This window comes from Sus scrofa, chromosome 17 (assembly GCF_054392235.1).
Source record: "Sus scrofa isolate SSC_HxYL_T2T_F1_AM1 chromosome 17, Sscrofa_HxYL_maternal_Yorkshire_Landrace_v2.0, whole genome shotgun sequence".
In the NCBI taxonomy this organism is placed as follows: domain Eukaryota; kingdom Metazoa; phylum Chordata; class Mammalia; order Artiodactyla; family Suidae; genus Sus; species Sus scrofa.
The window spans coordinates 40297972-40314223 of NC_139399.1; the positions used below are offsets into that span (position 1 = coordinate 40297972).

Genomic DNA, 16252 nt, shown 5'->3' on the forward strand with positions numbered 1-16252 from the left:
ATGTAATTTATCAAGTTCTGCCAGCTGGAGATTTATCTCCTTATTGCCTTTGGTAAGACAGAGGGACACTTAAGCAAGACAGAAACACTGCAGCCACCTGCCATCTGGATATGAACCATCTGAAAAATGGACTTCATTTTTTCCTCTTTGGTCAGCTGGACATATAAGACTCCCCCTGAGATCACAAGTATGGGCTGAGGAAGGAGTATGAATTCAGGAAGAGTCCATCTGCCCATGCAGCTATTCTGATCCCCTGCTGACCGTGAATGAGCCCAGCCAAGAGCAGAAGAATCATCCACAAGAGCTGGAGTCTCAGAAGCAGTAATAATTGTGTATCATTTCAGGCCAGTAATGTTTGGGTGGTTTGTATACAGACTAAGCTAAATGATACACCCTGGGGTCTCAGCATCAGGCAGTCTCTAACGAGGAGCTAGTGACTTGTCAAAAAGGGTTATGGCTTTGCTTTAAAACCCTAGGGATGGGAGTTCCCATTGCAGCTCAGCAGAAACCAAACTGACTAGGATCCATGAGGATGCGGGTTTGAACCCTGGCCTTGCTCAGTGGGAAAGGATCCAGCATTGCAATGAGCTATGATGTAGGTCACAGATGCAGCTCTAATCTGCCGTTGCTGTGGCTGTGCCAATTACAACTGCAGCTCTGATTCAACCCCTAGCCTGGGAACTTCAACATGCCGAGGGTGCAGCCCTAAAAAGAAAAGAAAACAGGGAGTTCCTGTCATGGCTCAGTGGTTGACGAATCCAACCAAGAACCATGAGGTTGCGGGTTCGATCCCTGGCCTTGCTCAGTGGGTTAGGGATCCAGTGTTGCCATGAGCTGTGGGGTAGGTCACAGATGTGGCTCAGATCCCGCGTTGCTGTGGCTCTGGCGTAGGCCGGCGGCTACAGCTCCGATTCGACCCCTAGCCTGGGAACCTCCATATGCCGCGGGAGCGGCCCTAGAAAAAACAAAACAACAACAACAACAACGAAAACAAGAAAAAGAAGCCAAACCCTAGGGACTTCTGATGTGAGATCCCACGGGGGCTGGCCACAGGCTCCCCTAGCACTCAGATCACCCCTGGGCATCTTGAGCATGTGTATGTTGGGGGGATGCACTGGGCCATAAGGCCCCAAAGGCCAAGCTGCCTGCCTCGCAGCTGGATCTCCCGTGGCATCCTGGTGCCCCGCATGACCCTCAAAGCCAACAGCCCTCTGGTTCTGCTAAAGGGGTCAGAGTAGTACCTTCAAATGTGGCCAAGGTGGCTTCTGACATCCAGAGGTCACCGTGCACTGTCTTTCTTCTTCAGGGACAAAGCGCTCAAAGAATAACGACTTGTCCATCTTTTTTTTTTCGGGGTAGAAGACCTCTCTTTTGTTGTTACTGTCAGTGCAACACAGTCATTTACATGTTCATATGCATATTACATATTCATGTGTGTTCATAGGATGCACTCTCTCCTTTCGTGGCCCACAAATTTATGCTGTCCTTTCTAGCTATGTCATCTTGTCCTGTGATGGGAGATACGGGTCCTTCACTTTTATTATCAGAGTCAAATTTACATAAAGTGCACACATCTTGAGTGTACAGCACAGTGAGCCTTCACCTGTTTATACACTGTTTAAACCCAGAGTGATCAGCGCCCCAGAAGAGCCCCCCCCGCCCCGCCATGCTCTCTCCATCACTGTCTCCTCAGAGACAGCTTCTGTTCCAAGGTGTATCACAGTAGATTTGTTTTGCCGGTTTTTGAACTTCATACAGATGTAATCGTAGAGCATGTACTTTTTTTTTTTTTTTGGTCTTTTTGCCATTTCTAGGGCCGCGTCTGCAGCACATGGAGGTTCCCAGGCTAGGGGTCTAATTGGAGCTGTAGCCGCCAGCCTACACCACAGCCACAGCAACACCAGATCCAAGCCACATCTGTGACCTACACCACAGCTCACAGCAATGCCAGATCCTTAACCCACTGAGCAAGGCCAGGGATCGAACTTGCAGCCTCATGGTTCCTAGTTGGATTCATTAACCACTGAACCACGATGGGAACTCAAGATGAACTCTCTAAAATGAATGGAAAGACAGTCTCAGCAAAGAAATAGGAGATATATGAGTTCCCTGGTGGCTCAGTGGGTTAAGGATTCAGCGTTGTCACAGTCGTGGCTCAGGTCACTTCTGTGGTGTGGATTCATGGGAATTTCTGCATGCCGTAGGCATGGCCAAAAAAGAAAGAGAAGACATAAATGGAGTTCCCATTGTGGTGCTGTAGAAACAATCGGACTAGTATCTATGAGGATGCGGGTTCAACCCTTGGCCTCACTCATTGGGTCAGGGATCCGTCATTGCTGTGAGCTTCGGTGTAGATTATAGGCACGGCTTGGATCCCAAGTTGCTGTGGCTGTGGTGTAGGTCAGTGGCTGTAGCTCCGATTTGACCCCTAGCCTGGGAACTTCCATATGCTGTGGGTGAGGGACTGAAAAAAAATTATTTTTCAAATTTTTTTCCACTATAGGTTATTATAAGATATTGAATATACAGTAGGTGCTATATATTAGGTCCTTGTTTAAAATATATATTCTTGGGAGTTCCATGGTGGCCTAGTGGGTTAAGGATCTTGTGTTGTCATGGCTGTGGTTTGGGTCACTGCTGTGGTAAGGGTTCAGTTCCTGGTCCTGGAACCTCTGTATGCTGCAGGCACAGCCAAAAAAATAAAATAAATAAAATACACGTTCTTTTACAAAAGCATATGGAACTCACTGACCAATAGACTACATTGTGGGCCATTAAAACAATATCTAATTGTTTACAATATAACAATTCTAATCAGAATCCCAGCAAGAGGAGTTCCTCTGTGGCTCAGTGGGCTATACATAACTAGTATCCATGAGGATGCGGGTTTTATCCCTGGCCTCGCTCAGTGGGTTAAGGATCTGGCATTACTATGAGGTGTGGTGTAGGTCATCCAAAAGAATTGAAAGCATGGTACTGAAGAGATATGTGGGAGTTTCCGTCATGGCGCAGTGGTTACCAAATCTGACTAGGAACCATGAGGTTGCGGGTTCAATCCCTGGCCTTGCTCAGTGGGTTAAGGATCCAGTGTTGCCGTGAGCTGTGGTGTAGGTGGCAGATAAGGCTCGGATCCCGCGTTGCTGTGGCTGTGGTGTAGGCCGGCGGCTACAGCTCCAATTAGACCCCTAGCCTGGGAACCTCCACATGCCGAGGGAAGCGGGCCTAGAAGAGGCAAAAAGACAAAAAAAAAAAAAGAGAGAGAGAGAGATGTGTATATCCATGTCCATAGCAACGTTATTCACAATAGCCAAAGTGGGAAGCCGCCCAAGTGTCCATGGATAGCAATGGGTAGACAAAACGTGGTGTATACACACAAAGGACTACCACTGTATTTCAGTGTTGGACCAATTCGACTTAAAAAGGAAGGGAATACTTGCCGGAGTCCAGCTCCAGCAGCCAGGGATGTTCCCGCGGGGATGGACGGTGTCCGCAGCAAGAACACGGAGACAGTCTCTTTGTCAGAGAACCGGACTGCTCGTTTATTAATTAAATCAACCATGCCTATATACAATTTTACTTTCCTTTGGCATACGTCATTCGTCATACATCTAGTGATATTTTTTAACTTTCCACTCCATCAAATGTTACCTGGCACGTGACCCGGCACATTTGGGAACACAAACAATGCTCTTTTTTGTACTTTCCACTTGACTTGTCAGAATCAAATGTATTCGTGTTTATGATCTAACTTTGTGGGTTGCAAAAGCACGAACTTATTAACTTTATAATTAAAAATATTTTATATGTCTAAAACCTAAGACCAAACTATGTTCTATCAGTAAAGGTTCATCATATATATCAAAGGTAATTTTGATTCTTATAGAACTAGAAACCACAGGATTGGGAGTTCCCGTCGTGGCACAGTGGTTAACGAATCCGACTAGGAACCATGAGGTTGCAGGTTCGGTCCCTGCCCTCGCTCAGTGGGTTAACAATCCGGCGTTGCCGTGAGCTGTGGTGTAGGTTGCAGACGCGGCTCGGATCCCGCATTGCTGTGGCTCTGGCATAGGCCGGTGGCTACAGCTCCGATTCGACCCCTAGCCTGGGAACCTCCATATGCCGCGGGAGCGGCCCAAAGAATAGCAAAAAGACAAAAAAAAAAAAAAAGAAACCACAGGATTGACACTTCTTAGGGTTGGCCCAGTAGGCCTGGCATAGCAATATACAGTTGACTGAGACTAGGTAATTTCCTGACTTGTATTCAATTATGTGGTGCAAACCGCACAGGTTTTTCTATAGCTAAGGCCCAATATCTACCCTATTCATCAACTAGTCTCTAGCATAGAAAAGAACTACCTACTGGAGCATGGAGAGACCTGTGCCTCAAGCCTCTCTTTTGTCTCCAGGGTTTTCCACAGGTTAAACAGTAACAGTGAAAATATGAAAGCATTCTATTAGGGTCTCTATAGAAAAAAAGGGAGGAAACTCAGAAGTGGATAATGATCACAGAACAAGGGGACAGTAGGAATTTGTGGGTAAGCACTAGGCCCCAACATTTACACTCCCTGGGGTCTTTTTTCGGGGAACTTTATTTGACAGCAGTTTCCCAGCTCTCACAGTTTTTATTAACAGCATAAGCAGGCAGAGCAGAAGCAGCAGGACCGTCACTTTCCCAGACATGCTGTGCAGTCTGGGGTCCTCAGTCGCCTGGACTTTGTCAGCAGGCAGACCTGCACGAACGGCTCCCAGCAAATACTGACACATGATACAACATGGATAAACCTGGATATGTTAACCATGGATAATGTGGAGTGAATAAGCCAGTCACAAAAAGACAAATACTCTATGAATCCCCTTATATGAGATATCTAGAGTAGTCAGATTCATAGAGACAGAAAGTAGGATGGTGGTTGCTCGAAGCTGGAAGGAGGGGGAAATAGGAGACTGATTTCTAGGGTTGATCCCGATATTATGGTTATTTTGGTAAGTGACCTTGTGTTTAGAGATGAAGTGAACTGTTACGAGGAGTGACAGAAACAGACAGCATTGCACAGAAAACAACAGATTTTTTTTTTTTTTTTTTTTTTTTTTTTTGTCTTTTTGCCATTTCTTGGGCCGCTCCTGCAACATATGAAGATTCCCAGGCTAGGGGTCTAATCGGAGCTGTAGCCGCCAGCCTACACCAAAGCCACAGCAACTCGGAATCCGAGCCGTGTCTGCGATCTACACCACAGCTCACAGCAACGCTAGATCGTTAACCCACTGAGCAAGGCCAGGGACCGAACCGCAACCTCATGGTTCCTAGTCGGATTTGTTAACCACTGCGCCATGTCGGGAACTCCAGAAAACAACAGATTTAAGAGACAGAGTGGTGTTAGAGAAAACAGACTGAGAGAACAACTAACTACCTAGGTTCCTGATGCCCTTCCTTTCATGTCTTTGTAAAATAATGTAATCAGATTTACAAATTTATCTTTACATGTTTGAGGGCCCTCTCACTGTCTTGATGAGACTGCCCTCTGCTGGAGATAAGGGTAATTGCAGAGTGGATCTTGACTTCCTCTAGCAATTGATTCCCAATTTGACTGTATTTAGCAACATAATTCTTTTTCTTTAAATTAAAACTTTTTTCTTTTTCTTTTCATTGCTGCGCCTGCAGCATATGGAAATTCTTGGGCCGGGAGTCAAATAAGAGCTGTGGTGAGGGCTACGCCACAGCCACAGCAACACCAGATCTGAGCTGAATCTGTGATTTACGCCACAGCTTGTGGCAACGCAGGATCTTTCACCCACTGAGCGAGGGGCCAGGAATCAAACCCACATCCTCATGGAGAAAACTCTGGGTCTTTAGCCTGAGGAGCCACAATGGGACACAATGGGAACTCCAGTGCAAAATTCTTTTGAGGAATCATCATTTCAATCTCATGGTATGAGTTTGAAGCCACACTCTGGTTTCATTAAAAAATAGCATTGCTTGGAATTCCCATCGTGGCTCAGCGGAAACAAGTCTAACTAGTATCCATGAGGATGCAGGTTCAATCCCTGGCCTCGCTCAGTGGGTTAAGTATCCAGCATTGTCGTGTGCTGGTGGTGTAGTCAGCAGATGTGGCTGGGATTTGGCATTGTTGTAGCTGTGTAATTAAAAATTAATTTATTTGTAATTTTTTAATTGAAGTATAGTTGATTTACAATGTTGTGTTTCAGGTGTACAGCAAAGGGATCCATATATATACATAAATATATAAAACATATAAAGAACAAATACATATACATAAACACATAAAGAACATGTATATATGCTCTTTTTTTTTTTTTTTTTTCTGCCTTTTCTAGGGCCGCTCCCATGGCATATGAGGTTCCCAGGCTAGGGGTCTAATCGGAGCTGTAGCCGCTGGCCTACACCAGAGCCACAGCAACGCGGGATCTGAGCCACGTCTGCAACCTACACCACAGCTCACAGATATGCCAGATCCTTAACCCACTGAGCAAGGCCAGGGATCGAACCTGAAAACTCATGGTTCCTAGTTGGATTTGTTAACCACTTCGTCACGACGGGAACTCCTTATAAATGTTCTTTTTCAGATTCTTTTCCATTATGGGTTATTACAAGATACTGAATATAGTTCCCTGTGCTATACAGAAGGTCCTTGTTGCTCATCTATTTCATATATAGTAGTGGGTATCTGTCAATCCCAAACTCCTAATTTATCTCTCCTCCCACCCCTTTCCCCTTTGGTAACCATAAGATTGTTTTCTAACTTTGTGGGTCTCTTTGTTTTGTAAATAAATTCATTTGTATCTTTTTTTTTATTCTTTATGTATTTATTTTTTGTCGTTGTTGTTTTTTGTTTTTTTGTCTTTTTGCCTTTTCTAGGGCCGCTTCCCAAGGCATATGGAAGTTCCCAAACTAGGGGTCGAATTGGAGCTGTAGCTGCCAGCCTACGCCAGAGCCATAGCAACTCAGGATCGGAGCCATGTCTGTGACCTACACCACACCTCACACCTCACAGCAATGTCGGATCCCTAACCCATCGAGCAAGGCCAGGGATCGAACCTGCAACCTCATGGTTCCTAGTCGGATTTGTTAACCACTGAGCCACGACGGGAACTCCTGTATCTTTTTTTTTAAGATATGAGTGCTATCATATATTTGTCTTTCTCTGATTTACTTCACTTAGTACGATAATCTCTAGGTCCATACATTTTGCTGAAAATGTCATTATTTCATTCTTTTTTTTGTTTGTTTTTTAGGGTTGCGTCTGCAGCATGTGGAAGTTCCCAGGCTAGGGGTTCAATTGGAGCTATGGCTGTGGGCCTACCCCACAGCCACAGCAACGTGGGATCCGGGCCACATCTGTAACCTACACCACAGCTTACAGCAATGCTGGATTCTTAACCCACTGTGCGAGGCCGGGGATTTAACGTAAAACCTCATGGTTCCTAGTTGGATCGTTTCCGATGCGCTACAATGGGAACTCCCATCATCATTTCATTCTTTTTATGGTTGAGTAATTTTACATTCATCTTCTTAACCCATTCATCTGTCGATGGAACATTTCAGTTGCTTTGGTGTCTTGGCTTTTGTGAATAGTGCTGCTATGAACATTGGGGTGATTGTATCTCTGGATATATGCCCAGGAGTGGGATTGCTGGACCATAACTCTATTTTTAGTTTTTTAAGGAACCTCCATACTGTTCTCCATAATGGCTGCACCAATTTGCATTCCCAACAGTGTAGGAATTTTCTTTTCTCCACATCCTCTCCAGCATTTATTGTTTGTAGAATTTTTTTTTTTTTTTTTTTTTTTTTGGCTGCATCTGTGGCATGTGGAAGTTCCTGGGCCAGAGATTGAACCTGCACCACAATCGCAGCAATGCCAGATCCTTAACCCTCTGCGCCACAAGGGGACTTCCTGTTTGTAGATTTTTTGATGATGGCCATTCTGACCCATGTGGGATGATACCTCACTGTAGTTTTGATTTGCATTTCTCTGATAATTAGCGATGCTGAACATGTGGTTGTTGGCCCGTTGTATGACTTCTTTGGAGAAATGTCTCTTTGGGTCTTCTGCCCATTTTCTGATCTTTTTTTTTTTTTTTTTTCCTCTTTTGGCTGCACCCGTGACATATGGAAGTTCCCAGACCAGGGATCAACCTGAGCCACAGCAGTGATCCGAGCCACAGCAGTGACAATGCAAGACCTTTAACCTAGTGAACCACCAGAGAACTCCTGATTTGTTTTATTTGATATTGAGTTGTATGAGCTATTTGTATATTTTGGAAATTAAGCACTTGTTGGTCCACTGTTTGCAAATATTTTCTCCCAGTCTGTAGGTTGTTTTGGAAATTTGTTATTTAAAAAAATTTCCGGGAGTTCCCATCGTGGCGCAGTGGTTAATGAATCTGACTAGGAACCATGAGGTTGCGGGTTCGATCCCTGCCCTTGCTCAGTGGGTTAACGATCTGGCGTTGCCATGAGCTGTGGTGTAGGTCGCAGACACGGCTCAGATCCCGCATTGCTGTGGCTCTGGCGTAGGCCGGGGAATATGGCTCCAATTCGGCCCCTAGCCTGGGAACCTCCATATGCCGTGGGAGCGGCCCAAGAAATAGCCAAAAAAAAAAAAAAAAAAAAAAAAAAAAAAATTTCCTAAGTGCTGAATGTCACAGGGAGCAATCAAATATTCAGAGGGAAAAACCATGTTGTTTCCCACAAGGATGTGACAATCCTGATAGATGATGATAAAAGGGATGTAAAACAGCCGCCTATAAACTGTTTTCAAAAATATGATTTCTGCCGAACATTAATTTGGAGATATTTTATATGAAACTCTTCTTGCCAAATGCAATTTGTCTACTATTAAAAATTAGAGGAGTTCCCGTCATAGCTCAGCAGAAACAAATTGGACTAACATCCATGAGCCACGAGAACACAGGTTTGATCTCTGGCCTCGATCAGTGGGTTAAGGATCTGTCATTGCCATGAGCTCTGGTGTAGGTTGCAGACACCGCATGGATCCCGCGTTGCTGTGGCCATGGCATAAACCAGCAGCTGCAGCTCCAATTCGACCCCTACCTAGCCTGGCAACCTCCATATACTTCAGGTGGTACCTTAGAAAGACAAACAAACAAAAAAGAGGAAAAAAAGAGAATTAAACTAAATTCGTTTTTAGACAAAATTCTAAAGTATCAGAATGTTTTTCAGATTAAAAAGCAAGCTAGTGACATGCTGTTTGTAGCCACTGATAATTTCAGCAGAATCTTAGAAAGTGTTAAGTCCCTCAGTGTCAAAATATTTTGTCTCAAATTTCGTTTCAGCTTATTTTATTTCTTATTTTTTGTCCTTTTAGGGCCGCACCCACAGCATATGGAGGTTCCCAGGCTACAGGTCGAATCGGAGCTAAGCTAAAGCCATCGCCCTACGCCAGAGCCACAGCAACGCAGGATCCGAGCCGCATCTGTGACCTACACCACAGCTCATGGCTACGCTGGATCCCTAACCCACTGAATGTGGCTGGGGATCAAACCCGAGTCCTCATGGATACTAGTCTGGTTAGTTAACCGCTGAGCCACGACGGGGACATTTCAGCTTATTTTTAAAAAGCCCTCATAAAACAATTCTGCCTATCCCATTCTAATTACTGTAAATTGTAATAGTGCTTCTAAAAAAATCAGTTTATACCAGTTATTCATTCATAGCTCTCAGTTCCACAGGAGCTGGAGGCCTGCACACAATTCCCAGCCTTCCTTGCCAGCTGGCTTCCATTATGAGTTATCCAGGAGGCACTAACAAAAGATTTGTTTTTAAGGCCAGAGGAAGGGCAAATCCACCCGCCCTGTCAGCTTCTGACACTGGCAGCAGCCACAGCAGTGAAGGTGGTGAGGCCGATGAGTGTGGCGTCTGGGTTCCTGCACAGGTGCTGCAGTTCCAACAGGAGCAGCAGTGGGTCAGCCTGCACCAGTACCTCCGGGCTTGGCTCTGGCAGGGACAGGCAAAGGTGCGATAGCCATGGTTGACTTTGTATCTGTTAGGGATTTCCCAGACACAAAGTCCCCCTCCCAGACCACCTTCTCCCCCAGTAGCCAGCATGAAAAATGAAAAAAAAAAAAAAAGGGGTGTAAATATAATGCTTCCCTCAGCGAGAGAAAATGTTCAAAGAATGTATGGGATATTGGTGACCTGCAGAGCCACTGTGGGGAACTGGTGAGGGTGGGACTTTTGCAGCTCTGCCTTTCCTTATGTCTTTTTTGGGCCCTTGTGGCAGTATGGTGTTCTTTCTCATAGGTTCTTGATCTTAAGGCCATGTAAACAGCCCTATGCATTTACCCAATGTTGTCTTTTTTTTCTTTTTTTCTTTTTAGGGCTGCATCTGAGGCATATGGAAGTTCCCAGATCAGGGGTCTAATTGGAGCTGCAGCTGCCAGCCTACGCCACAGCCATGCCAGATCTGAGCTGTGTCTGCGACCTACACCACAGCTCATAGCAATGCTGGATCCTTAACCCACTGAGCAAGGCCAGGGATCAAACCTGCATCTTCATGGATACTAGTCAGACCCGTTTCCACTGAGCCACGACGGGAATGCCCCAATGCTGTTTCTTGACATGGATGCTCATTTACGGCTTATGCACTCACCTGCACTGAGGAAATAGTTATCGAACACCCCTCAAGAGAAATTACTGCCTATCTCAGGATTGGGCGTTGCAAATAGTGCTTCTGACTTCCTGCTTGAGAAGGAAAGATTTCCAAGCTTGACTCTTCCTGCCAGAATTCAGAATTGCCTTTATTTCAGCAGGCAACTGAGCTTGTTCCCTAGGTCTCCATTTCATTTGTGTACTTGGGGAAATAACCACAGAGTAAGTTCAAAGGGAAACTTTCCCAAAGATTTTAGGGAATACTGGATACACACAGAGAGCTTGGAGCATATCGAAAAACATGGGGAATAACTTTCAGCTTACTCAGGTCTAGGTAGTCTCCTTGACGGAACAGACTAAGGGGATACCTGGCACCTGTTCGTGTGGCAAGTGCTTTCTTGGACCACTACCAGCAGTATGCCCTGCCCTGGCAGCGGTGTTTCATTGCAATCCAGCCCTAGAGGCGAATGGCTGCACAACTCCTAACATCCAGACCCAGGACATCATAGTGGTTCACCTTGTTGACGTCATGCTGCTTTTCTTAGAGAACTGCAAGGGGAAAGAACCTGGGTGTCTTGGTAGAACACCCATGCTTAATCAGGGACATAAATCTTGGGAAAAAACTGTTCATTCATCAAAGTTCTTGGGGGCTGGTATACCTCTCCCCATAATGAAACACAAATTGCACTTGTCCCCCAGTCTACCCTCTCCACCCCACTGTGCATGAAGTATGGTAGGCGTCTTCAAATCCTGGCGAAAGCACTCACATTTGGGTACAGTGCTTACAGTGCTCCAAATGCCTTTACTGGGTAGACCTCACACCTACTGGCCTTGAGCAGAAGATTCTCTAGAAGGTACCACTGTCTATAGTGGGCCAAACCATATTTGAAACTTATTAAGAATCAGAAAAGACCCTAGTGGGAGTTCCTGTTGCGGCTCAGTGGTAACGAACCTGACTAGTATCCATGAGGACTCGGGTTCAGTCCTTAGCCTTGCTCAGTGGGTTGAGGATCCGGTGTTGTTGTGAGCTGTGGTGTAGGTTGCAGACGAAGCTCAGATCTAGTGTTGCTGTGGTTGTGGCACAGGCCAGCAGCTCCGATTTGACCCCTGGCCTGAACTTCCACGTGCCTCAGGTGCAACCTCAGAAAGACAACAACAGGAGTTCCCGTCGTGGCGCAGTGGTTAACGAATCCGACTAGGAACCATGAGGTTGCGGGTTCGGTCCCTGCCCTTGCTCAGTGGGTTGATGATCCGGCGTTGCCGTGAGCTGCGGTGTAGGTTGCAGACGCGGCTTGGATCCCGCGTTGCTGTGGCTCTGGCGTAGGCCGGTGGCTACAGCTCCGATTGGACCCCTAGCCTGGGAACCTCCATATGCCGCGGGAGTGGCCCAAAGAAATAGCAAAAAAAAAAAGACAAAAAAAAAAAAAAAAAAAAAAAAAAAAAAAGAAAGACAACAACAAAAAAGACCCTGGGGAGTTCCTGATGTGGCACAATGGGATTGGCAGTCTCTATAGCACCAGGACACAGGTATGATCCCTGGCCTGGAACAGTGGGTTAAAGGATCCTGGAGTTCCTGTCGTGGCTCAGCGGAAACCAACCTGACTAGCATCCATGAGGATGCAGGTTCGATTCCTGGCCTTGCTCAGTGGGTTAAGGCTCCTGCGTTACCAGGAGCTGTGGTGTAGGTTGTAGACGTGGCTTGGATCTGTCATTGCTGTGACGGTGGTCTAGGCCAGTGGCTACACTCCAATTCGATTCCTAACCTGGGAACCTCCACATGCCATGGGTGTAGCCCTAAAAATAAAAATAAAAAAAAAAAAAAAAAAAAAAGGATCCAGCATTGTTGCAGGTGTGGCATAGGTTGCAACTATGGCTCAGATCTGATCCCTGGGTTGGGAACTCCACATGCTGCGAGGTTCCCTGGTGTTTCTGAGCAAGACTGCCCATCAGGTTAACCATCAGGATTCTACCAGAGATTAGGCATTCTTCCGTGGGGCACTACATAACTGCAACCTGGACTGGGTGTGATCTGATAGTTTACCTGTGCACCCAGCAATCTACCAGATGCAGGTACAAAGGGGACTGGGCTTGAGTTAATGCTGAAGGTACTAGTAAACTGACTATTTGTGCCTGAACCAGTAAGATGGCTATGGATGGACAACAAAAATGTTGAAGGTTGGTTTACAGGTGGCTCTGCATGATATACTGGCATCAGCAGTGAATGCTAAGGAGTTATAGCCCCATGCAGGGCACTAGTGAAGGAAAAACTAGTTTCAAGAAGGTATGACACTGGTCTCCTGTACCTGAGGACAGACACCTTGTCTGCTTCCTGACAGAGAGGCAGGGACTTGGCAAGAATAAAACTTGTCTTTCCAAAACAAGCCCCATGTCCCATGTGAAAGCTCACGCAAGGCTTCCATTCCACTGCAGGGTACCACCAGATGGCTCACTCCTCACAACAAACCACAATGTGTGCCTACTGGCTTTCACCCCAGAAATTATGCTGAGCACCTGAAATCCAGGACTCCACTGAGCTACACCTGGGCTCAGTGCCAGGGAAGTTATTACCAGCCTGAGGAGGGAGGCCACTGCTCTCAGGGTGCAGGGCTTGGGGAATGGGTCCCAGGCACTATGATAAACACTGGCCCTTTGCTTTTGCACCTCTATTACCTGCTTCCCTGCTTGAATGTGAGGGACCGTCCGCATGTATTCCCTAAAGGGTTTTCATTCTTGAGGGTCTAAGACCCCATCCACAACATGGGAATTAGGGAAAGAAACTAGATTGTTTTTCCCTCTGGTGTTATCTGGCCAAGTTCCAGTGAATGATGGCAAAGAGACATTAAGCTCTGGCTCAGAGAAACATTTCTCTTCCTGATCCTAGATGTTCCTTGAGGGCCTGCATCTGAATCAGGGCCATGGAGCTGAGCTTTAATCACAAGTACTTCTAGTATCCATAGAGTTTGCTCCAAGTGCTTAAGTCACACTGACCTTATCAAGGTGAACCAAGACCCTGCCATCACCAGGCTGGTGTGTGGTCTAAAACGGCACTGCCAGGGTAAATGCAGTCACTGAAGTCAAAGGTGGAGAGACCACCAGAAAAATGGGATCTTCTTGCCTGTGTGTCCTGGGCACATAAGACCTTGGCCCGTAAAACCCAGGGTCAAGCAGAAACAGCACTTCGGCCAATGGTTACTTTGTGCCTGTTACCTGCTCCCAGTTGAAGCCTGAGAGCCCTAGATCAAGGTGTCAGCAAACTTCTCTAAGAAGTCATATAACAGTATTTTAGACTTTGCAAGTCACATGATCTCTGCTATAACTACTCATCGCTGCCATTGTAGTGTGAAAACAGTCAATGACTAAGTGTAGCTCTGTGCCAATAAACTTTATTTACAAAAAGAAGTAATGGGCCAGATTTGGCCCATGGACTGCAGTTTGCCAACCACTGTCCTTGATGATACTCAGGAGATGACCTGGCTGCCTAAGGGGACTATGGCCTAACCTGCTCCTCTGTAAGATGGAAACTTCTAAGGTCTGGTGCTTGGCTGAGAATCATACATGGGTATGGAACAGGGCACTGTGTGAGGGAATTTCTAACCAATTGGTGGGTGTTAAGGCCCAAAGTGAGGGCTGCAGTGGAATCCGTAGAGCCTCCTCCTTCATAAGAAACACCAACTGCTTTATTCCAGATCAGGTACGACACTCCAATCCCTCCGCCCCTCAACACACAATGGTTCCTGGGTGGGCACTGTCCTTATTGGGTCCTTATGAGCCCTTTTGCTGGGGCCTGACAACCAGCCCCTCTCTGGTGATGGCCCAGTTGTAGCTCTTTGGGGAGTCCAATGCTTCTTCCACCCGTGCCTCCAGGTTCTCTCGAGTGATGAAGGTTTTTGCCTCCTCCTATTGGAAGAGAGAAAGACAGCTGAATGGGAGCTCCCAGCACACACCTGCTGGCTTTAGCCCACTGAAGGCGGGGCTCCAGCTCCCCTGTGGGAAAGGTGTTTGGTCCAGGTCCTTTGAATGCCCCACTGACTTTCGAGTGAAGAACATCAGGCAGCTTGGCCACATTCAGCTTTCTTAGATAACCATGCCTTGGAGACTGCCCAAAACCCAGGTACACCAGCTGTGACAATCCACTGGGTGGAATCAGTCCCTCAGTGCTGCCTGGGTCTCTCAATTTCTCTCAAACTGACCTTCTCCCTCTATAATTTAAATCTCATCCATTCCTGCTAGGTCATTTCTTTTTTGTTTTTTTGGGGCTGCACCTGAGGTATATGGAGGTCCCCAGGCTAGGGGTCAAAGCGGAGCTGTAGCTGCCAGCTTACACCACAGCCACAGCAATGCTGGATCCGAGCCGCATCTTCGACCTACACCACATCTCACGGCAACCCCGGATCCTTAACCCACCGAGCAGGGCCAGGGATCGAACCCATCCTCATGGATACTAGTTGGGTTCATTAACTACTGAGCCACAACGGGAACTCCACACTGGATTACTTCTAACTGGTCTCCCTGCTCTTAAGTCCCACATGTGACATCCGAGCCCAGAACGTTTAATCCCTCAGTGACTTTTTTACCCTTATGGCAAAAAACAAACTTCTTAGGGAACAATGCAATGTCAACTCTCACCTTCGGGTTTCTGTGTCTGACAGACACTCACCCTGCCCTGCTTCTCTCCTAAAGCCTCACCTGCTACTCCCCTCTCAAGACTCAAAGCCACTCTGCACGTAGTTAGAGGCCCCCCCCCCCCAAACCTGCGGAGTTCTTGGCCTGCAGCCCCACCCTCGGGAGACGGGACCCACCTGCAGTTGCAGCACTTCCTGCTCCTTGAGCTGCGCCCAGGCCTGCGCCTCTCGGGCCTGCAGGACAGCCTCCTCGGCCTGCCGCCGCTCCTGCTCGAGGGCCTCCTGCCGCAGCCTGGCCAGCCTGGGAGGGGTGAGAAGCCGAGGCTGAGCGGGGCTGGGGGGGAGTCTCCTGACAGGCCAGGCGGCCCCGCCCCGCCCCACTCACCGCAGCTCGTGCAACCGCTGGTTCTCCGCCTGGTTCCAAGCCATCAGCTCGCGATGCTCAGCCGCGTCCTCCTGCGCCTTGCGCTCTGCCTGGACCCCGGCCCGGGCCTCATGCAGCTTCTTGCGCACCTCGGACATGAACTCCAGCCTGGGCGGAGACGCGCCCAAAATTGGCACTCTCTTCGCCCGCCCGCTCGCTCGCCCGCCCCAACACACACGCCGGACAGCGACGACGGCCGCCGCCCCCTCCGTCGCACACACCTGAGCGCGCGCACCGTCTGGCGATACTGGCGGTAACGCTCGGTCAGCACGAAGAACTCCGTAGGATCCACCGCGGGCGGAGTCGCCACGCGCCCGGCTTTGGACTTGGCCGGCGGGTCGTGGCGGGTCTTGCGGCCGCGCGTGGGGAGCAGAAGCGGGGCCGGGAGCCGGCCCGCAGGCCGCGCACCCAGGCCGCCCAGCACGCGCAGCATGGCGAGGCCTCCCCGCCTCCGGCGAGCCGCAAGGCTTCATGGGTGCCGGGAAGTGGCGCGCGAAGCACCACGGGACATGTAGTCCGGCGACTCTACCCCCACCCTCAGGAGCCCGCTGACACCTCAGGCTGCTCTCGCCTGCT

The 16252-nt window shown here is 47.9% G+C and overlaps 1 protein-coding gene across 1 annotated transcript; it reads right to left on the bottom strand.

Annotated features, from left to right (window-relative positions):
- Window positions 1–13997: 13997 nt before the first annotated feature.
- Window positions 13998–16128, bottom strand: MRPS26 (mitochondrial ribosomal protein S26). Its single transcript, XM_001924808.6, has 4 exons — window positions 15898–16128; window positions 15638–15784; window positions 15430–15553; window positions 13998–14527 (listed from the first exon to the last, which is right to left on the bottom strand). Exons 1-4 carry the CDS (start codon window positions 16107–16109, stop codon window positions 14393–14395), a joined length of 618 nt encoding a protein of 205 aa, XP_001924843.2. The 5' UTR covers window positions 16110–16128; the 3' UTR covers window positions 13998–14392.
- Window positions 16129–16252: the final 124 nt, after the last annotated feature.